The 24,376-nt window shown below is 36.6% G+C and overlaps 1 protein-coding gene across 12 annotated transcripts in view; it reads left to right on the top strand.

Annotated features, from left to right (window-relative positions):
• Positions 1-22,849, top strand: part of ZBTB44 (zinc finger and BTB domain containing 44) — an 88,064-nt gene extending 65,215 nt beyond the window's left edge. For 4 of the 12 annotated variants that reach the window (XM_008973280.7, XM_034934072.3, XM_034934068.3 and 1 more), the window contains 4 exons: positions 9,642-9,726; positions 10,943-11,106; positions 12,458-12,758; positions 15,264-22,849. In XM_008973280.7, coding sequence (XP_008971528.4) covers positions 9,642-9,726; positions 10,943-11,106; positions 12,458-12,758; positions 15,264-15,546 — 833 coding nt within the window. In that variant the 3' untranslated portion in view covers positions 15,547-22,849. The remainder of the gene's footprint in view (positions 1-9,641; positions 9,727-10,942; positions 11,107-12,457; positions 12,759-15,263) is intronic. The other 8 variants (XM_008973283.6, XM_063608309.1, XM_055095111.2 and 5 more) reach the window with 5 other exon arrangements.
• The last annotated feature ends 1,527 nt before the right edge of the window (positions 22,850-24,376 follow it).

Genomic DNA, 24,376 nt, shown 5'->3' with positions numbered 1-24,376 from the left:
GCACTTCCTGGGTGAGGTAACGCCCCACCCTGCTTCTGCTCACCCTCTGTGGGCTGCACCCACTGCCTAACTAGTCCCAGTGAGATGAACAGGGTACCTCATTGGAAATGCAGACACCTGCCTTCTGTGTTGGTCTCACTGGGAGCTGCAGACTGGAGCTGTTCCTATTCGGCCATCTTGCCAGCAGCCAAGACGTAGCGTCTTTCTGGGGGAAATAATGTCACCCACAGCAGCCACTGAAGTTCATATTCCTGAATTGGGGTCAAAGTAGTTGTGAAGAATTTACATGAACACATCCAACAAAATATTTAATTTCAAGAAATCATAGCTATTTGTTGATACAACCAAGTTTTTACTAAACTACCAGAGTCAGTAATTGAAAACACCTTGGTACCTTCTGAGTAACGAACTGCCTACTGAATAATTATAATTTTAATCATTTAAGAAAGTAGGAACCCAAATATTAATCTGTCTAAATATCTAAGATATTTAGTTAGGCATGTGAAATAGTCATCCTTTACCACTCCCAAGTATATATAATCAGTTCAGGTTTTGCCCTTATGATAGTTTTGTTTTTGTTTGAGACTGAGTCTCGCTCTGTCACCCAGGCTGGAATGCAGTAGCATGATCTCAGCTTACTACAACCTCTGCCTCCTGGGTTCAAGCAATTCTCCTGCCTCAGCCTCCCAAGTAGCTGGGACTGCAGGCACACACCACCACACCCGACTAATATTTGTATTTTTAGTAGAGATGGAGTTTCACCATGTGGGCCAGGTTGGTCTCAAACTCCTGACCTCAAGTGATCCACCCACCTCAGCCTCCCAAAGTGCTGGGATTACAAGCCTAAGCTACTGCACCCAGCCCTTTATGATGTTATTAACAAGAGTTAATAAGTAGAACAAATCTTTCAGTTATATAAGTAGAATCTGTTACCTATATATTATTATAAATGGATTCTATAAAGCAGACATGGGAACCGCTCTGAATCAGATAATCCCAATGTGGTTTGTTTCTTGTGTTTTTTTGTTTTGTTTTTGTGGTTTTTTGAGCCAGTATCTTGCCCTGTTGCTCAGGCTGGAGTGCTGTGGTGTGATGTCAGCTCACTGCAACCTCTGCCTCCTGAGTTCAAGTAATTGTCCTGCCTCAGCCTCCCAAGTAGCTGGGATTACAGGTGCCTGCCACCACACCTGGCTAATTTTTGTATTTTTAGTAGAGACAGGATTTCACCATGTTGGCCAGGCTGGTCTCGAACTCCTGACCTCAAGTGATCGCCTGCCTCAGCCTCCCAAAGTGCTGAGATTATAGGCGTGAGCCACCATGCCCAACTCCAATATGATGTTTTTTCCTTGCCTTCATGGCAAATGTACTAATCACTCTCAACAAACCAATCTTAACTCCAAACTTGCATACTAAAACAAAGCCATACAGAAAATTCCTTGCGGTATTGAAGGCAGTCAGTAAATTTGAGAGGGAGAAAAGGAAGATGTGCATGGTACTTTTTCCCCTGTAAGTTCCATAAGAGTATTTAATTTTACTTACTAATTTGTTAAAGAACATCTCTGAGAGGTATCTTGTCTTTCTAGGGATAGAAAATATAATGTTTAGTGTATTATTTTCAAATTTCCAAAATAATAATTTGATTATCCATGAAATTAGTTCAGATAGGATTTTACCTGCTGTTTTAAGTTCCTTTTGTTGCCACTTGCCCATGGAAAGGTTGTAAAATTCAGTATCAACTTGCAGCAAATAAAAGCAATAAATACAACAAATTTAAAGGAGAAAAAAGACTGCTGGTTTTAGGTTGGGCCTTGTTACTTAAAAAGATAACTCTCTAGTCATTCTAACCCCATCCCCACTCCTAGGCAAACCACTGTAAATATTAATAGTTGCCTATTCTGGATATTTTATATCAGTGGGATCATGAAATACGTGGGTTTTTTTTCTCACTGGCTTATGTTTTTACCATAATGTTTTCACAGTTCATCTGTGTTATACCTTGTAAAGTTTTGAAATGGTTTTGCCAGTCAGAGATCTGAACTTGGCCTCCAGGGCCAGTTCAGATGAACTAATCCAACCTGTGTTCATCTTCTCATTATAGTTTATTTCTCTTGTAGGCCGTTAACACAGTAGGCAGGCAGGCAGATGATCTTCAGAGCAGGTGTTAGCCTAGAAAACAATTTCACCAAGGAGCAACACAATCTGAATAACCAAAATATTTTCAAAAGACTGTTTCTAGGAAAACAAAACAAACCTGACAGTGAAGGGCTTCATTGAACTATTTGAGCTTAATTCAGCATGAACTTACATCCCAGCCAAGGGCAGGTGGCACCTCAAAAGGGATTTTATATCTGCCCTCTCATCCAGGATCCCAGGACGAAGCAACAAGGAATTTAGCTGAATCTCAGTGGATCTTTATTTCTGCCTGGGCCCTATAGCCAAAGACCACCTATGATTGAACAGGTTGAGTTTGTTGCTCATTTGCAACAAGGGAGATTATACACCATGGGGTTTTTAGAGCTGGTTGTCAGTAAGAAGGTGTTAAAAAGGCCTTAGCGCAGGATTTGGCCTTGTGTTAGGTGATTTCAGGGATGCTTACTCTCCGTTAGGGAGGGTTCAAGGAAGTGAGGTTTGCTCAGGACTGGTGATGTCAGAAAGGAGAGAGAATTCTGTTATTGAATATCTTAATAAATACTATCTAGGAATGCAGACTAAAGTGAATCTATAGCAGTAGTGACTCATTAGCCAGCGAGAGATGGGGATGACTGGTATGTTTGTGATTGCACAAATAAAAGTGTTTTTTAGTCTCGCTTTAAATAAGGGTCACAAAGTGACTTGATTTTATGTTGTTTTGTGAGACTGTTTATGTTCCCCAGGAGAATACTGTGGCTGTAAGGACCAGGCCCCACCCCTAAATGAGTGCCAAGCCTGTTTCTGAATGTTGGAAGATGTTTCTCTTTTTCAAGTATAAATTGAGATCTTATATTGAAAACCTTTTAGAACAATGCCTGGCACATGGTAAATACTCAGTAGGAGATGACCACTGTAATTGCTTTTCAATTCCAGAGGGATCTTTGTAAGTATCTTGAATACCTGAACAGTGGCAGCAGCAACTTGAGTTTGATGCAACAGAAGCTATCATACAGCACTTCTAATTGGGGAGAGAGTCGACTCTGTCTTGATAAGCTAGCCCTGACCCATATAAAGCTGATTGTCTCTGTGAATCAGTTTTACTGTTTCACAAGGTGAAAAGTGTCTGACCAGAATTCTTAGCCTCACTACCACTGAGAACAGAATCCCTATAGGGTAGAAAGGAAACTTCATTTTAATAATTTAAGAAACATCACTGTCACCTCAGGAAAGTAATATTGTGCATATATATGTGTGTGTATATATATATGTGTGTGTGTATATATATGTGTATATATTCTGCTGTTAAATCAGTTTAACTGAAATTCCAATTCATATGATTACTTGTGTTATTTGCAAAAACCATCATTTCAAGAAAAACAGTTGCACAAAATTTATTTTTTGCTGATAGTTGCATAAGTGATATAACACTATGTGTTTACCTCCACAGTATACATAGAATTCCAAAAGTCTGTTTTAACTCATTTTAGCTTGGAGTGGCTTTCATTTTTAGCTGTTGGTGCATTCAGTAGCCATGGGTGAGGGAAAATAGTTTTGCTTTGCTTTGCATGCTCTCTATCCATTGAATTAGGGGATCTAGACATTTTAGAATGTAGAGATGGATTTGTTTTAAGAAGGACTATCTGCTAGATGTATCTTGTACTGCATTTTAGTTCTTTTCAACCAGCTTTTTAAACAAACCTTTGACGGTACTAGAATCAGTCCCAGACAGTGTGGTTTTTATTCTCACCTCACCAAGAGTCCATTCCCTCCTAGAAAGAGTATGGCCTGCCTGATAGTGAGAAGCAAATGCCAGTCTTCTTGGCCTACCCTTATCACAACTCCAGGCATTTTTTTGGCAAGCCTTTGCCTGTAAGCTTTAATATTGTCTGTGCTCTGAATAAGTTCAGAATACCGTAAAATAGATCTTTATGTCCATGGGACCAACTCTAAATACTGGCGTTTTTCCAGTTTCTTATCCCAGGACTGATTGAAAAGTTAATGTTTATTTTTCTTTTCTTTAAGGAAAAAACTGAGAATGGGAAGATACTGACAAGTAAACAGTTCTTTCTTAAAATGCAGCATTATCTGGTTCTCTGTGCTACATCTGGATTAAAAACAAGTCAGAAGAACCTGGGAGTAACTTGCATAAGTAGACATAGGGGAAAAGCAGAAATGCCGTTTGATAGAGAAAGAAAAAGAAAAGACACACACAGAAATGCTACACATACACCAGAAGGGATGGAATGGGGAGACCAGAAAGAATGGGGGTGCAATTGGGAATGAATGTAAACACACATAGTCCTGCCTATTTTCAAAAGCCTCAGAGTATATGCAAGTATTAGAACACTGTATAGTAATGAGTGTTCTTTATGATTGTGGTGAGTCATCAAGAAACAAAAAATAAGTTCTATTTGGTGTCCTTCATTTAAGAAGTCAAGGCAAAATGTAACCCTGTCACAAGTTTTCCAGTACAAGTGATTAAATAAAGTTTGGATGCCTTAAAATTTAGTTCTTTAAAATGCTTTTTACTTAAGTGGATGATGTACCTGTTTCCTAATGACAGCAATTCAAGTGTTCCAAAGAGGGAAACTTAAGTATTAGATTCCAAATCTTCATCAGAAGGAAATTTCATCCTATATGTTCATTAGCAGATGATACTTATTAAATGTTCACATGTATGTAGTGGTGTACAAACTGTTACAGTTAGTACATTTTCTTTTTTCTTTTTTCCAGACAGAGTCTCTCTCTGTCGCCCAGGCTGGAGTGCAGTGGCGCGATCTCGGCTCACTGCAAGCTCTGCCTCCCGTGTTCACGCCATTCTCCTGCCTCAAGCCTCCCGAGTAGCTGGGACTACAGGTGCCCGCCACCACGCCCGGCTCATTTTTTGTACTTTTAGTAGAGATGGGGTTTCACCGTGTTAGCCAGGATGGTCTCGATCTCCTGACCTTGTGATCCACCCACGTCGGCCTCCCAAAGTGCTGGGATTACAGGCATGAGCCACTGCACCCGGCCACATTTTCATTTTCATTAAAATATTATAACCAAAAGCTTGTTTGCTATTAAAAGACCGAAATTCTCAGAGGCTCAGATTTGTTCATTTGGTGCAACACAGCTGGTTTGTGTTCAGTAAAGAAATTGGCAGAGTTCATTACCTAATGAGAATAAGCTAGGTTGTTTGAGTCTACTGTCCCACCACAAACAACAAATTTTAAGTTTTTAAAAATTCACTTTAAAACTGTTTGAAAAGCTGAAAAGATGGCCAAGGAACTGCAAGGTTAAATTAGGGGAGAAAGCCTGGCCCAGGGAGGTAAGTAGATCATCAGAGCACTAAAATCAGTTTTGCCTTTAAGACATTTGCCAAAACACAAATGGGCTTTGGTTGATCAACTCAAAGAGCAGGAGAAATGAAACTGAAAGCTCAGAGTGTGTAAAAGTTGTAAAGTCTTAGAAAAGTTGCCCCACACATTAAGCAGGGAGCAGGTTTACATTAGAACTAAACCTGCTCCCTGCTTAATGTGTGTATTGTAACACGTTCCTGATTGGTAATAATTTTAAAATCCTGCAATACCAAGTGTTGGTAAGGATATGGAGCAACACAACTCTGATATACTGCTAGCAGTGATGTAAATTTAGTACAATCATTTTGGAAAAGAATTTAGTATTTTCTAATAAGGTTGAAGATAAATATATTCAGTAACCTAGCGGCTCCATTCCTACACATATACCACTTCCATTCCTAAGTATATACTGTGGAGAAAAGCATGCTCATGTGCATTGTCCTTTGGGATTGTACTGTCAGAACTAAACCTGCTCCCTGTCCTCCAAACTCCAGGAGACTGTAGAAAAACCTGCCTTGGCAATGAGCAGACTAGAAAAGGAAAAAGAGAGGAAAACACATCCCTGAGAAGTTACTGCTAGACCACTTACAAATTGTTACAACACAGACTTTGAGTGGGTAGGCCAAGGAATCTCAAACAGTGAATCTCATATAGCTAATGCTGCCCAGGAACCTAGCAGAAGCAAACATAAAACTTCTCTGGAAAAGGGCATTATGTATCCTGACCTCAGCAACTCAATTTCCTACAAATAATTTTCAAGGGCAATAACCAGTCGAAAAATTACCAGAGTACTCAAGAAAACAAGGCAGAGAGAGAACCAACAGGAAAAAAAAAATGTGTTTTTTAAATGCAGCAGAAATATATTGGCATTGCCACTTGGCGTAGTTTTCAAGCACAGATATAAAGTAAATATGCTTACTGTATTTAACAAAATAAACATGAACAATAATTGCAGAGAACAGTAAACTATAAAAAGTGACATAGCAGATTTAAGGAGTACCAAATGGGACTTTTAGAAAAGAAAAATGATAACCAAAATTAAAATCTCCATGAACATTTTGGCAGCACATTGCACTCAACAGAAGAGAATTAGGAAATTAAAAGATAAACTAGAAGAAATTACTTCAGTGCTACACAGAGAGAGACACAGTGGTGGAAACTGCAGTAGCAAAGAGGAGAAGGGTGTGGAAGACAACAAATGTAGGTTTGATGGAAGCTCTAAAGAGAGAGGAGAGGTTGGCTGAAAATTTTCCAGATTTGATGAAAGACACCAGTCCCAAACAGGAATAGTAAAAAGAAACACAGACCTAGATACATTGTAGAGAAAATTCAGGGGAAAAAAATGTAAAAAGACATTACCTTAAAAAGAATATGACTTTTTACCACCACCAGAAACCAGTGGGATGATATCCTCAGTGTGCTGAAAGAAAATAGCTCCCAGTCTAGATTTCTACACAGGGTAAAAATGTCTTTCAAGAATGAATTATATTTGAAAAATATATAAATGAAATATTTATATTTGAAAATATATAAATATGTTTTCAAACAAAAAGAATTGATCATCAGCAAATCATTGCCAAAAAAGTTATAAAGAATGGACTTTTGGCAGAAGTGAAGTGAGCATAGATGAGTGGTTTCATTTGCAAGAATGAACAGCAAAGGCAGAGGTAAATGTGAGAACATGTATATATGATAATGTCTGTGGGGCTTAATCAGAACAAAGAAGTAAAATATCAGGCAATTTGTAAATGGCAGGATGGAAGTGGTGGGAAATGGAGTTAAAGCTTCTAGGATCTTTGTATTATCCAGAAGGAAGTAAAGGTTTTAACTTTAGACTTCGGTAAACAAAGTGTATCTCTAATTTCTAAGGCAACCAATACAAAGAAATAGGAAAATATTGTGTAACTTCTAAACAAATAGAAGGGGAGAAATGGAATATTTATTTCCACTTGTATTCAACAAGCTGATTCTCAAATGTATACAGGAATGCAGAAGTCAAAAAATAGCCAGAATGTTCAGAAAGCAAATGAACAAGGGCAGAGAACTTTCTCTACTTGATAGCAAGATTTATTATAAAGCTACAGTAACTAAAGATTGGCATTAATACAAGGACAGATAAGCAGATGGAACTAATAGAAAACCCGAAAACAGACGTATGTATTTATACATGACATACAACACAGGAGGCACTGCAGAGCAGAGAAGGCAGACCTTTCATGACATTCGGTCACAAAGTCAACTCCAGTGGGTTAAAGAAAAAACATAAGGCACAAAACATGATACTTTTCATAAGATAATTTCAGACAGGGAAAGATTTTTTAAAAACAAGACCAAAAAGCCATAACAATGAGAAAAGGATTAATTAAATTAAAATGTTAAACTTTGGTCATCAGAAGAAGCCATTAGAAAGGGTGAAAAAAAAAGCCATGGGATGGGGAAAGATATTTGTAGTATGTATCACTGACCAAGGGCTTATATACAAATTGTGAAAAGAACTCTTATGCTAAAAAGGCAGACAACTCTGGCATTTCACAAAAGAGGGAGGAAGGGAGATTCTGTAAATATGTGACACTAGATTCACCTCAGTAGTTATAAGGGAAATGCAATTCAAACCACCATGAAATATTGTAAGACATACACCAGGTTGGTAATAATTTTAAAAACCAGTGGTAATAACTTAAAAATCCAGCAATACCAAATGTTGGTAAGGAGGTAAGGATATGGAGCAGCACAACTCTGATATACTAGCAGTGATGTGAATTTAGTACAGTCACTCTGGAAAGAGTTTAGTATTTTCTAATAAAGTTGAAGATAAATGTGTTCAGTGACCTAGCAATTCCATTCCTACATATGTACCACCTCCATTCCTAAGTCTTTACCATGGAGAAAAGCATGCTTATGTGCATTAAGGATATTCACAGCAGCATTGTTCTTAATAGCCAAAAAACTGTCCATCAAAAGTAACATGGATAATGATGAATATTATAAACAATGAAAATAAACTTTGGTTACACGTAAAAACGATGAGTCCACAATGTTGGAGGAAAGAAGCAAGACAAAAGAATACATATAGTATGACCCGGTTTATATAAAACAGCCAGACAACACTAAAAAGTATTGTTTATGGCAAGCCTTGGCAAACTTTCCTTTAAAGGCAAAATGATAACTGTTTTAGACATAACTGCCACATGGTCTCTGTCACAACCAAAAGCTACTAAACTCTGCCACTGTAGGCAGAAGCAGCCCTAGTCCAGCCAAAGTTGTGTTCCAGCAAGAACGAATACCTACTTTATGGATACTTCTATTCAAGATAAAATTACTTTTAAAAGTGAGAGAATGGGAGGAGGAAAATGATAACCATAAGAAGCTTTTGGAGAAGGGAGGGGTTTATGATGAGGGAAGGATGAATGGGGACTTCCAGGATGCTGGCCGTGCTTTCGTGTGGCTTGTGTGTGGAGGTTGCCCGGGTGTTCACTTTATCTGTTAAATTCTGTATAAAAGTTGTACAACAAGTTGTATGTCTTCAATAAGTTTTAAAAAATAAGAATTTCAGTGTTTCCTTAAATGGTTAATTATTCAGTTTTATGTGGATTTTTGTTCACTTTTGAATTGCCCTGCTTGCTTTCTGAAATGTGTCAAAGAAATATTTCTAAAAGAACTTAAATAGTAATATAAGACTATTATCTTACATGTGTTTTTTTTTAATCACAAACATTTAAAAATATAGAACACGGCCGGGTGCGGTGGCTCATGCCTGTAATCCCAGCACTTTGGGAGGCCGAAGCAGGTGGATCACAAGGTCAGGAGATCGAGACCATCCTGGCTAACACAGTGAAACCCTGTCTCTACTAAAATACAAAAAATGAGCTGGGCGTGGTGGTGGGCGCCTGTAGTCCCAGCTACTTGGGAGGCTGAGGCAGGAGAATGGCGTGAACCCGGGAGGCAGAGCTTGCAGTGAGCCAAGATCGCGCCACCGCACTCCAGCCTGGGCGACAGAGCGAGACTCAGTCTCAAAAAAAAAAAAAAAATGTAGAACACTACTTTGGATTAATAATTCAGGATATGAACACTAGATAATATATGTCAGAGGCTTAGATATAATATAGCTTTCAGTTACAATCTTGGCTTATTCACACCAAAGGATTACAGTGGTCCTCTTTCTCTTATTCACAGGCTCAGTAGATGAAGGCGTTTCTGAGGGGTTGCCTACACTTCAAAGCACGTCTAGCACTAATGCTCCTCCGGATGATGATGATCGGTCAGTACTAACATAGCATTTCGTTACCTCTTAAGGGTTGTGTTTACAACTCCAAATTCAAGCATTTCATCTCAAGAGTTGTAGAAGTTTATTACAACCTCACTTCAGTATACTTTTCAAAGTAATGAAGTAGCATCATCACATTATAAATGAGAGTACCTATACAAGGCTTTTTTTTTTCCCCCAGCATTTCCAAAACTACCTAGTCCCATTGCTTTAAATTGTATCTGTACCAAGTGTTGGCAAACTATGAACCACAGGCCAGTTCCAGCCTACCACCTTTATTTGTAAATCAAGTATTACTGGAACACAACCAGGCTCATTTGCTGACATATTGTTTGTGGATGGCAGAGTTGAGTGGTTGAAACAGACTGTATGGTGTGCAAAGTCAGAATGTGTGCTGTACGGACTGCTGTGAAAAACATCTGCCAAAGTCTGATCTGTATACCCATAACTCCCTCCCTGCTTGATATTTCCACATAAATGTATAAAGGGCATTTCACATTTAACAAGGCCAAGACAGAACTCTTGATTTCTAACTCCTTGTCTGAATCCTGCTTCTCCAGCCTTTCTCCCATTTCAGTAAGCATCAGTAAGCATCATCATTATCCCCTAATTTCTCAAGCAAAATCTCTGAGGATTATTCTTAATCTTTTTTCCTTACCACTCTTCATCTCCCTCGTAGTTAATCCTTAAGTCCTGTCAACTCTGCCTATAAAATATATCCCTGTCTACTTTTCTAATCTGTACTGTAGCCACCCTACTGTAAGTCACCACCATCTTCTGCCTTGACTACTGCAATAACCTTCAAAGTAGCCTCTGATTGCATTCTTCCCCTAATCCATTTTCCATATAGCAGCCAAAATCATCTTTTCTCTTTTAATTAAGTCAGATTATGTCACTGTTTTAAGCTATAGATTCTTAACATTCTTTATTCCTACCTAAAATCTATAGGCCTTGCTATGCCTTCTAAAGCCCTACACGATATGACTTCTGCCTAACTCCGTCTCAAAAAAAAAAAAAAAAAAAAAGGGGGGCATTCTGGACATTAACATTGTTTTTCATATTGTTAAAGTAAAACTTGAAATCTAACAGTTAAACTGTTTCAAAAAGTCTTTAAGTGTTTTATCTTTTTTCATTTAAAATTGACCTATAGCAGTGTTTATTCAGTTTAAAAATCAGAGCCTGGTTGCCTTCTTTGGTCTGTTTTTTTTAGATTGGAAAATGTTCAGTATCCCTACCAACTCTACATTGCTCCTTCCACCAGCAGTACAGAGCGACCAAGTCCAAATGGTCCCGACAGACCTTTTCAGTGTCCAACCTGCGGGGTGCGATTCACCCGTATTCAGAACCTAAAGCAGCACATGCTCATCCACTCAGGTAATGTCACCTTCCCTGTTGGTGCATAAGTGAACGCTCTAAAACATTTTATTTTGCAGTCCCAGTTAAAATAGAAAACAGGGGCTTCTGAGTTTTAAAAAAAACTCTGGGAAGTCAAATGAAAACAGATTAGCTAAGGTTTATTGCTGAAATGATGCAGTGTCAGAAAGCTGCTTGCCACGGGTGTTGAGTATTCTGATTAAAAGAACATAAGGTGATATGGAGTGAGTACTTTGTAAATAAAAAGACATATTAGGTGTGCACATAGAGGTGAGATAGAGAATCACAAACACAGATGGTAAAGCAAATAGGGTTAAAAGGGTCTGTATGGGTGTTCTTTGTGCTGTTCTTCTTATAATGTCTCTTTAAGTTTGAAATTTTTCCCAAATAAAAGTGTGTTTAAAAATGTAATATTTTCTTGCTAATTTACTTTCAATTCTACAGTCCTAAATCTCTGTGTGCCCTGATGAGTCAGCTTTGTAGTTTGTATTTTTTTAAACATAACAGAGATTTTGGATAAATGTATAGAGGGGATTTGAAATTTTAGTTCAGTAATCACATGAAGGCAACAGGATTCTTGTGGGTAAAACACTGACCTCTGACGAGTAAGAGATCTTTGCTGCTGTTTTCAGCTGCGTGAGTTACTATCTCACTTTCCCCTTCTGTAGATAGGTCTTACAGTCCCTGTCCTAGCACCAATTCTCTGTGACTTTGTTCAATCCGTAGACTGTGTTTTGAAAGGTTTTAAATTTTTTTTCCCCAAAACACTGTGATAATGAATTTGAGGAGACTGTTAATACACTTTATAACTCATTTATTTCTATCAATATTACATCATATTACCCAAAAAAACCCATTATATCAAATGATGGTTCTGTCATGCTCATTACATTCAGAGATGTTAAAATTGTTCTTTCTTCTCGTTTCTCTGTGAGATAGGGAACAGAGAGTAGGTACTGATGATTTTCATATCTGTTCAATGTAAACCTCTAATGAAATGAAATAATATGTGCTGTTAATGGGGATTTGGGTTCTGTCTACATACTGTAGTTAAATTGTGTTTTGAAGTTAGTAAAATAGATGATCTAGAAAAGCATTCAAAAATCAGCTTCAGTAGACGTTACCTAGTTTGCCTCCCCTACTGCCTTTTTTTCTTTTCCTTTTTAAGCACTTGTGACTTTTCACATATTCTGCACATTTTCTGAGATACTCAATTAGAATATGTTTTTGCTGGTAATTCTTGCCTTTTCAGATGATCTGTTGCTACAGAAATATAGTTCAGAAATTTGTAGGGTTTATGACTTTTCAGTTTATTTTTGTTTTTAGATATTTTGTTTTGCTTTATTTACAGGAATTAAACCATTTCAGTGTGACCGCTGTGGGAAAAAGTTCACCAGGGCTTACTCGCTAAAGATGCATCGCCTAAAGCATGAAGGTAAACGCTGTTTCCGGTGCCAGATATGTAGTGCCACTTTCACTTCCTTCGGGGAATATAAACACCACATGAGGGTTTCCCGGCACATTATCCGCAAGCCTCGGATTTACGAGTGCAAAACATGTGGCGCCATGTTCACCAACTCTGGAAATTTAATCGTGCACCTGAGGAGTCTGAACCATGAAGCATCAGAGCTAGCAAACTACTTCCAGAGCAGGTGAGGTGCACAACGAAAACCCAACCAGGAAAACTGCTTTCTAAACTCTCTTTTCCTGCTTTTAGGGCAGCCTTCTGTGTTTTTACATCAGGTTGCCAGCTAGTCAGTCACATTTGTTACAGATTCCCACTGTTCATACTCTAATCTCCTGATCTGATAAAATTTTGCTGAGTCTTCTACGTATATAAAATTATAAACATTTTATAGTTGGTATTAAAAATATTTTCCTGCAGAAGTAGACTACTTGTCCTCTTGAGATATTTTTTAAATAATACAAGGTTTAAGTAATTCTGTAATGGACCTTAAATAGATCTTACTGGAAATTTTACCATGTCAGATGATGCTTAGTGATACTGGATTACTTCAGACTCTAGATGTTAATAAAATTCTTTACCACTTCTCTCTATTTAAAAATATTCTATATAAAGGAATAGCCATTGGCCAGTAAGAAAAATTTCAAAGGCAACTATAGTGGGTGTGATGGTTTAGATCATGAAGTCATTGCTATTTTCATTCAGTTTAGAGCTCTATTCTTGTAATATTAATTTATAATAGAATTACCTTTCTGATTTATAGGGCATCCCAGGAAATCAGCTTCTAGATCTAGCTCTGCCACTAACTGCTGTTGATTAAACCTGTCACTTTACACATGAAAAAGCTTGAAACTTAGAGAAAGATAAAATGTAAGCTTTAAACGATGGTTTCTAAGGCCTTCTCTAGATATAAAACTGTTTTAAATTGTTTATAAGAATTGTACTTCTGTAGGAATCCTTAGTTTCTCATAAAATGAAATTTTTACAAATCTTTCCTTTTTTTTTTTTTGAGATGGAGTCTCACTATCACCCAGGCTGGAATGCAGTGGCACGATTTTGGCTTACTGCAACCTCAGCCTCCTGAGTAGCTGGGATTACAGGTGCCCACCACTACACCCAGCTAATATTTGTATTTTTAGTAGAGATGGGGTTTCACCATGTTGGCCAGTCTGATCTCGAACCCCTGACCTCAAGTGATCTGCCTGCTTCAGCCTCCCAAAGTGCTGTGGGATTACAGGCGTGAGCCACCATGCCCAGCCCAAATCTTTACATTTTAAATCACCCTTATTTTTAAAACCTTTTTTTTTTTTAATTGAATAGATGGGGTCTTGCAGTGTTGCCCAGGCTGAAGTGCAGTGGCTGTTCATAGACACAGTCATAGTGCACTGCAGCCTCGAACTCCTGAGGTCAAGCAATTCTCCTGCTGGGGCTACAAGTGTGGGCACCACCCCTGACTTAAAACCTTATTTGTAAACAAATTCCAAATTATTCCTGCGTAGATTTTGTTTTTCCCTTCAAACCAGACATTCATTTTGTTTAATGCAGTCATCTCTAATTCTGAATGTGTGGTTGCCATATCACTAAACCTTAGGTTATACATATCATAGTAAACATAGTTTGTTCAGGACTAAAATAGTGTTCCTGTTAACTACTCATGTTATCTTTATCGTCCCTGTACAGAGCCCTGTATTCTCCATTCTTCTTCTCTAACACCTGAAGACTTTTTAGAAAATATAACATAGGGCATTCTAAATTGCTTTGCAGATGAACAGATTTTAATTTTTTATTAATACTGAACAATGAAATTATAAAATAACCTTATCAAGTCTAAATACATATATTACTGACAATTATGGTATAATGAAATTCTTAGTTCAGTAATAAAGATTTAAATAAAGCCTCTAAGATAAGACTTATTTCACATACTTAGTTTCAATTACCAAAAATGCTTATAAGTAGGAAATTTAGGAAATACAGAAAAGTATGAAGAAGAAATTTAAAATCTATTTCATCACTTAAGGAAAGTAGCCACTGTTTTAGTATATTTTACTGTCCATGTTGCCTGTGGGGACCAATAATTGAACACGTTTTGAGGATTATCACATAACCAATCTCAAGGCATTCATTTCCAAATTCTTTATTAGTATTTTCATATACCAAATGTAATAGCAGGATACACATAAATTACTTTCTACATTTCCCAACTTTATAGTAGATTATGTATCAGGTCATTTATGCATAAGGACTTAGTTTCTTAACTAACCTATGTCAAGTTTAGTAATACAAAGCTAGGTTTATATATCTGTTACTCAATGTATAATCAAGAAAAGTTTAGCATTAAAGTTACTCAGATGTTCTTTGTTTAAGTGAGCATGCTACATTTGTTTTGTATATAGAAACTCCTCTACATAGAACAAGAAAGGCTGTTAAGGTGTCCAGAGTTATAATGAAAGTGATAATTAACCTGATGTATTGGTGGTGGGGAAGATTGATACATTTTGGTTTTAATGGATGTTTTGGTTCATATTTAGGAAAGTTTATAAGTTGAAAGTTCCTGAGTTTTAATCTTCACTGAACAATTAGTGAAATGAAGAGTCCCAGTTTTGTTGTATAAATCAGAGCTTTTTACTGTTGCTTATCTATTACTGGTTTGAAAATTAATTCCATATTTCATCCTTTGCCTCTTATCTAGTGATTTCCTAGTACCGGACTACTTAAACCAGGAACAAGAAGAGACCCTTGTTCAATATGATCTTGGAGAACACGGTTTTGAAAGCAACTCCTCTGTTCAAATGCCTGTCATTTCACAGGTCTCCTCAACCCAGAATTGTGAAAGCACTTTTCCCTTGGGGTCTCTTGGTGGGCTGGCAGAAAAAGAGGAAGAAGTGCCAGAGCAGCCAAAGAGCAGTGCTTGTGCTGAGGCAACCAGAGATGACCCCCCAAAATCAGAGCTGTCTTCTATAACTATTGAGTAGTTTTGTGATTTTGCTTCAGTTTTGTTTTTTGGAAAGTGCCTGTGCTTGGTCTTGTACATTTAAATTTAATTTAATTTTTTAAACAAAAAAAGCCGGGTGGGAGGGAGGGGGAGATTGGGAAAGAATTTCCCTTTTTACTTTCTGAGCCCTGAAACTGATTTTATTTTTCCTAACTGAGAGATTGCTTCTGTAAGTACACAATAACATGATGTTGAAACAGAAACTATGAGACTTAAGGAGAACTGGTTGACTTAAAACATATACCAGTTCCTTCTTCCATTGTTAAAAGTAGGCTAACAACAGATCATTAGCTAGAGAGGAAATCAGATGTTTATTGACCTTCTTGAGACAAGAGGGTGCATGAGAAACTAATTACTAAACAGCTTGACAAATGGCCTGAGTAGATACTTACTGCTGTACACAGGATGTTGTATAATATTTTGTAAAGCCTGTTGTTTTTGGAAGTATTTATGGTAAGCTTTCTTAAAAATTATTATGGTAAATACTTCTGAAATCCAGCGTACTTTTCTTTAAGCTTTGTCATTTCTGTTATGATTTTTCATGGTGAAATTTTGGTACTGAGATGGGCATTCTCTGTACCTTTATAGTACCACTCCAAAGGCAAGGAACCACGATTGACAACAGTCAAGCTGTGGATGAAATGACCAGGAACGGAGAATGAAGTATGTAAATCCCAGCTTCATAGGAACTCTTCTCATACTGCTTTTCAGATTAAAATTGCTGTTTACCTGGTCTCCGAATGTAATGCCTGACTGTGTCATTGCCCGGATCAGTTTTCCCCCTGCCCCATCAATATGTTCTCTTGCATATATTGGCGTGCTGCCATATAAAGTAAAAATATTGGAGATATTCTATATTTTATATATAGGTTTATGTGTTGTTGGAGATGTTTTCATTGTGCTCTTTTGGACATAATAAATAATTCTCTATTGAGGCTACATTCTTTTTTTTTTTTTTTTTTTTTAAAAGAATGGCATCTCACTCTGTTGCCCAGGCTGGAGTATAGTGGCTAAGTCATAGCTCACTGCAGCTTCGAACTCCTGGGCTCAGGCCATTCTCCTGCCTCAGCCTCTTGAGTATCTAGGATTATAGGCATGCTCCACCATGCCTGGTTAACTTCGTTTTTATTTTTTGTAGAGATGAGGCCTCACTGTGGTGCCCAGGCTGGTCTTGAACTCCTAGACCAAGTGGTCCTCCTCCTTTGGCCTCCCAGACTGCTGGGGTCACTGCACCGGCCAAGGCTGCATCCTTCACCCAACTAGATTGTTTACTGAATCCCATATGACAGCGATACGTTGTCCTTACATATTTTTAGACATTGCAAGGTTATTAAAAACAGTTACTATAGTTTTTACACAACGTAGGCAACAATGAAGAGTATAGACTGTAAGATTTTCATCTATGACTCATAAATCTGGGAGAAAAAAATTATTAAGACTAATGAGAAACTGAAAACCTTAAACTAATGAATATTATCATTTCTGCTGCTAAAAATATGAAACTTTCTGGTCTATAGTTGAAATTTGTATGATCCTCTAGACTTGGTTATACTTTTCATCTGGTGCCATTAAAGCATCTCTAATATTGATCCTAAATATTTGTAAGTCCATGAGCAGTGAACTTTGGAATAAGTTTCTGTGTAGATACCCAAAGTTTAATAATTATGAGAGCACCTGATTTGATAGACAGAAAATACAGTTCTTTAGTCAAAACACAAGATCTGAATTTTGTTCAGGTGCTAGACCATACTAAATGTATATATTTTTAATTATAGTGATTTGTTTCATTTTTTTAGATTGGCTAATCCTGTAATTTTTTCCCCAAAAACATGTGAAGAAAGGAAAAGTAAATTAAATTCCTTAGAACTGTTTTAGGTTAAGATTCTCTGTGTCCGCCCATATTCTGCAGTCCTTAACTTGTTTTCAACTCTTTACCTCACTCATGAACTTGTTTTTACCCATTTGCTGCCAAACATAGGTGTGTTCCCTTCAGGAGAATCAGCATATACAGGTTATGATAGGCTCCCACCATTTATGCTTCTTCACTGATAGGGTTGCATTACTTTCTGCAGCAGACTATAATACTTCATATAGTACTGCTGTGTCTCAACTGGAAAGGTCAGGAATTTTAATGTTACGTTGTGGTCTTTGAAAACTGTTAGGCCTAGCAATAGATAAATCTCAAAATTAATTTTAAAATCTGTATTGACAAGAATAGGTAAAATTATGACCAGGAATCATTGTTACCCTTAGTTCCAAGAGGTTGTTTTTGAAAGAGCAAGAGGAAAGAAAAAAGAAAAGAAGGAAAGAAGAATAAAGAAGAGAAACGTGTAAGAATGGTTTGCAGATCGATTGGTTAAAAGTGTTTTTAGCACATCCCCAACCCTGAAAACTTCGCATTCAGAGCCAAGCACAATGTTGGTAGCTCTAAGATATTCTGACTGTGTTCTCAGAATGAGGGATTACCCATCACTGGGTATTCCTTCCCAAGTAGAAACTTTAGATTTTCACTGGTAATACACATTGCCAAGTTTTATGGGAAATCTGAATATACTGTGAAAATGCATATCTGGTTAGTTGTCTGCTGCCCAGATCTTATCAATACCAGTAACTAACCAGTATTTAACATAAAATGATACAAATAAAGGCCTTTTTCTATTTCAGTGAGGGTACATTTTTCTTGATATGTGTACTTTAAGGATATTGGATCTGTTGATGGATCTGTTTTAGGAAGCAGATTTGCAAGGGATAATTGTATATATAGTAGTATTTAGATTTATTTCACGTTCATCTTAGGGATGCCTAGATGCATAATTTTTACCAGGACATATTGAAAATATTGCAAAGAGATAGCCAGTTACATTATCCCATTCATTAGAAATTACCAGTGTAACTAAACATAAATATTCCAGTTTAGAGTGCTTAAACGTAGCTATCTTTCTTAAGGCCAGGAGGGTAACTTTGTGGTATCTAAAGGGCTTAAATTTCAGAATGCAGAATAAATTGCCTTTTTAAAACCAAGCATTTTGTACAAGCTTTTATTTTCAGTTTTTTAACTACCAAATAGGTGTGATGTACTTTAGAAGTAAACAAAGATGTTCACCCATGATAATGGATGTTAAAGCTCCTGCAGTTGTTCTTTTCATGTTTAAAGGGTATATTCTAATAGTGGAAGCATCAAGCATGTCAGTGATTTCATCTTATTCAGAAATAAAGAGATTAATATTGGTCTTTATTTTTTGGCATTTTAAGTTTTATATAAATGGATGCAGATGGAGATTATCACCCACAAATATATTTAAATGGATTTTTCTTAATTTGAATTTCAAGTAATCTTTTTATTTCAAGTAATTAGTTACGCATTTAGTTACATTGCCAGTTTTTTAAATCAATTTCAGTAAGACAAAATATACTAAAATGTTTAAATAGCCTCATTCAATCTTACATTTTGACATTTCAGCAATCATTCTGGCTTACAGTAATTAGATCCCCTGTTATGACACATGCCCTTTGGTCTTAATAACTAGCCAAAAAAAAAAAAACTTTCATCTTGTTAAAATACTTTGCCAAATGAAATAGACTAGTCAACACATCTGATGTCCATAATTATTGGTAACTCAGTTACCTTCTAACTAATAGGCTGGTTCAGGAGACTCTCCCAGTTTATAAATGGTTCTCTTGGGAGCCTTTGGAAGCTGTATTAAATCTTTCAGTCTTTTATTTCTAATTTTTTCTCTTAATCTAAATAGAGGCCAGTTATCTATTTTATCAGCTTTTATTCTTGAAGATTCTCAGATTATGTTTTAGTCCCTTTTAGCTTTAATAGTCCTTGAAAAATACATTACTGTATAATGTAGTGGCAATTCTGTAACAGAGAATTATTCTTATTACTTGAATGAATAATCCTAAAATTTTAATATTTTAGCTGAAAGAAGTTTGAGATTTGTGGAATGAACAAAAGAATTAGAAACTTTCATATGTTACTTTGTTTCACTCATCTGCAAAGTATGAAGCTGTAATTCTGAAATATACATCCAAGTGAATGAGAATTAAAAATTTTCTAAAAATACTAACTGGGAAAAAAAAAACTAGTGTGAAGTTTACAGTTAGAAGAAACAGACCCAAAGTTGCCAAAAGGTAATAAATAAATGTAGTTTTCACTGTAAGTTATTGACGTAAGATGCTTTATTTGTAATATATTTAGATTTTGAAAGTTATTGAGAGATGAATGTATAAAAGCTAAATTTTCTTTTCTGAAGCAGTGAAACAAAATTGGGGTAACAAGGAAGCTCTGTTGTGGCAAACATGTCTATGAGGAATATTAAAACTAAGCATACTCCCACAGGCTTTAAACTCAAATCATGAACATTTAAATTAAGTTGTTCCTTATTTTGCCTATACCCATTTTTATCTTTCATTGTCGTTTTTGCTTGACAGTATGGTGACAGAGTATTTTTATTTGGAAAGTCCTCAACAAGATGAATTAGCCAAAAGCAATAATGGTTCAGATTAAACAATAAAGTGGAATTGATTCAATCCCAGGCTCAACTAAGAACAGTCGCTCTCTGGATGTTTCATTTTAGACGATAGATAAGTTGAGATGTTGTAATATTTATGGGGGGTTAAGCCTGTGTCAGTTATGGGATGAAGACTTGTAGTACCATCAGTAGTCATACTTTTTTTTAACTTTTTACTAAACTAATACAGTTAGACATTTCCACTCTATCGTGATTATATTTTTATGATGGGAAAATAAAAACACTTCCATGTTTTTATAAATAGTCTCTGCAAAGATTTCAGATGTTATTGGTATCTCGGTTTGGCAGTATCCGAAAAATTGAGATTGTCTTTAAAATGTTTGTGCTACTTTTACTTAAGTAAACCCCCACTGTGTAAGACCCAGGCCGGTTTCAACTAATACCAAGGTTTCTGTGTGCATAATAGTTTACAAAGAACTTAAGAGTAAGGACTGCGGATTAAAAACAAAACTTTTTTTTAACTTTAAAATTTTTTTTTGTTCAAAGTACCTGGTTTATAAAGTCAAATTCTTTTATTATTTCCTTTCTCGTTTAAATTGACTGATGTTGCTGATGAAGCTTAAAGTCCCAGGCACAGTTGTGGTGATATACTGATAAAATTGGTGCCTAGTGGTGGGAGGAGCCCCAGTGTCAGGACTTTTATTAAAATGCCTTTGTTTTCCCAAATGCCAATCTAGCCACATTTAGATTTCATTATTCAATAAAACAGATGAAAAATCATCCCATAAATGAATGTTGAGGTTACCAAAGTACATCACCTGCTGAGGAAGGATAAATCTTCCCGCTTTAAGGGAGCCCCGTCATCTCTCCTCTTAATGCACGTTTCCCTTGGTATTAGTGGAAGCTGTGTTCAAGATGGGAAGCCTTTCCTGCAGTTCTTAGAAACACCTGCTTTCTAAGGAGAGCCTTTTCTAGGATTAGCTTATGTGTGTTTTCTCTAGGAGATTTTTTATTTCAGTTACCAATTTAATTTTCAAGTTGACAGATGCTGTGTAAAGTCTCTCATAATGAGAGTAGTCCATTAAATTGTTGAAAGTTGCACTGCTTTTCATCTTTCAGGTACCTGAAATGAATGACATCAGGTATTTGGAAGGAGTAAGATCATAAACTGTATTCATTTTCTTCCTTGTACAAAGTGATGACTTCTACTGCTTATATCTCAAGGTATTTTTTAAAAAAGCAACGGTCCCTAATAGAGTAAAATTTGGTTTTGGTCCAAGTTCCCAATAATGTATTTAATGTTTCTGTTGTTTACTGGTGCCTCCCGTTGCATCAGGTAGAGATTGCCTGCCTCTTTGTAGGGCAGCCTTGTGGCACCTTATGTCCAACTTGGAGGATAGTATATGGCTTCTTTGTGCCTCTACTATCTTTTCAAAAGCCATTTTATAAAAATCCTAGGTAGCCTATTTTAATATTTAAATATATATATTTGTGAAAGAACTTTTAGAACAGACTTTTTCTTTTTACTTTAAAATTCCTGTATTTCCATTTTTAAGAGTAAATTTAATCTCCAGGATTTAGAAGTGTCTTTCCAGAGAAGCATAATGAGAAAGTCAGATTGAGGTAATAGACCAGAATTAAGTGATAGAAGAAACTGTTGTTTGGTTAAAGGACACAGATTTGAAGGAAAAAAATTTTGATGTAACAATTTTTTAAATAAAATTTTGTTTTTCTGTAATGTCATATTTGCTGCTACAGTAGCTCAATATTTTACAGGGCTAACATAAGGCTGGCTCCATTTAAAAACTGGAGTATTTCCTAGTGCAGCCAGCCTAGGCGGAAACTGTACACCATGGTCTTCCAGATGGGTGACTGATGGCTTTGGGTAGCTGATGCATGCTTTAATATTTGCCTATAGCCCGGCAGCAAGGAAGTCGGGGCGGGGGGACTTTTTTACCCTGCCAGTTATAGCATTGTGATTCTTTCTGGGCACTGGCATTTTGTGAAACTCTCAAGGGAAGGTGATGCAGGGGAGAAAATGTGAATTAAATTACATAGATGGGTGTTTTTATGTCTTCTACCCCTTTCCTAGAATTAGTACAACTCTTAACTGTGCCAGTCCCCAGTTCACCAGCTTTGTATCCAGTCGTCATCTCATTCAAGTATGGCTTTACTTGGTGACACTGGCCATAGCTAAGTTACTTGGCATGTTTGACTTTTGACAATAACAAAAATGGTTTTGGATTTTATTTCCAAAAAATGTATACAATATCAGAACTTCACATTTTATATACTAGTATCTGGCTATTAGTATTTTACAGGAACCATAGTTCTTGGTGACTACATATATATATATATATATATATATTTTTGTGACCTTTTTTGTAAACTAAGTGCCGTTTCAACGTTACAATCATTTTTAGAGTTATTGTAATCAATGTGAATATCATGTTTTTTCAAATCTGTTCTGAGCCTATAGTGTTTGCTTTGTGAACATAAGTGTATTGTATATATTCTGTATAGTTATATTGTACTGAAATTAGCTTGTTTGATATAAGGAAAATATGTATTGAGTACCTTTTTGCTAGCCTGATTGTTTAATCTTTTTAAAAAAGGTTTAAACTTTTTTAAAAAAAAAAAATCTTTAAACTGGCCTTTATTACATGGTCACACATAAAGTTGCAGTTAGGAAAGGGATGGGCAGGGAAAAACTAGTTTTGAGTGTCTTTAGATAGAAACATGAGACTAAGGTTTGATTTTGTTTCCGTTTTCTCATTAAAATATCTTATGCTTTATGGAATAAAACTTCCTGCTGTTGTTATTTATTGTTTGCTGGGCGGCAGTGTTGGCTGAGGTCATGTGAGTGAGAAAAGGCATCAGAGTAATTCATTACTTAAATAATTATCTACTTAGAGCGCACAGAGTAGAGAGGGTTATATTAGACAGCACATGTCAATTTTTGGTGAAGTAGAGCTTAAGTGCAAAGATCTCACCAACACCATACCCCAACTTGGAAGGAGAGTATAAAGGCAGCTAGTTAGAGGACATCATCCAATCCTAGAGCGATTGAATCAGGTTCTTGTGTAAAGCTGGGTACTAATGGGTGGGTTGCATCTTTCAAAGTTGCTCTGATTCTTTATAAAGTCACATTTTATTGACTAGAGACCAACTGGTGCCATTTCAATGATATCTTACAACCAGGGATTAAAAAGTGGGTACCTAGCAGGGGAAAACAGCTCATTACATAGGCATGAATCTATGAGATCCTGAGGAAGGAAAAGTTTTCTAACTTTAGATTCAGTGATGTGGATTTTGACAATACCGGTCTTTAGAATGACAGTAACAGGCAAATAAAATTATTTTATTGACCTCAAGCTACCTGGATCATTTTAGAAGTAAGTTCAGAGAGGAAGAGGGTAAATTTTAAGAGGCACACTCTTTTCATTCCAGTGTGTCGAGCATTTTTAACAATTTACCAAATCATTCAAAGTCAGAAAATGTTGGGTTCTTCAGTAGCCTTGACCACAGATGATGTACATAAGTGCAGAATGAAGAATTCAAAACAGATATATCCTTGCCAGCCATGGTGGCCCACACCTGTAATCCCAGCACTTTGGAAGGCTGAGGGAGGAGGATCACTTGAGCCCAGGAGTTCAAGACCAGCCTGGACAACATAGGGAGACGTCTCTACCCCCCCAAAAAAAAAAGCTGGGCCTGGTGACACGCACCTGTAGTCCCAGCTACTCAAGAGGCTGAGGTGGGAGAATTGCTTGAACCTGGAAGGTCAAGACCTGCAGTGAGCTGAGATTGCACCACCGCACTCCAGCCTGGGTGACAGAGTGAGAACCTGTCAGTTGGCTTTGCATACTTGCATATAAATTACGTACCAGAAAGATTCCTTTCAGAGAATGATACTAAAAGTAATGACCAAAGATGTGTATCTCAACTGATAGAGCAAAAAAAAAGTTTGGGCTTTTTCTCTTTTGAACAGGAATTTTGGTTCTAAGAACTAAACTGAGAAAGTTAAAATCTACAAACATACCAAAGGTTTAAAGGGGCAGAACTTGCATATAACAACATCAAAGCCCCAAATTTAATGTAATTCTTTTTTGGGGAGTTAACTTCTATACAGATAGAAAAACTAACACAGGGCATATTCAGTCTAGAAAGTCAGTCCTCTTGAGCAAATAGATTTATAACTAGGGTTTGAACACCTTTATGGACAAAGGGAAAGCTGTTTTGTTGTTTTCTTAAATTCCAATTCATTTACTTGAATTTTTCTGCAAAATTAAAATTTTTGCACCTATCTGTTTTGTAGATGAGAAAGTGGAG

The sequence above is a fragment of the Pan paniscus genome, chromosome 9 (genome assembly GCF_029289425.2).
Source record: "Pan paniscus chromosome 9, NHGRI_mPanPan1-v2.0_pri, whole genome shotgun sequence".
Taxonomy (NCBI): Eukaryota; Metazoa; Chordata; class Mammalia; order Primates; family Hominidae; genus Pan; species Pan paniscus.
This window is presented reverse-complemented; position numbering and strand designations above follow the sequence as displayed.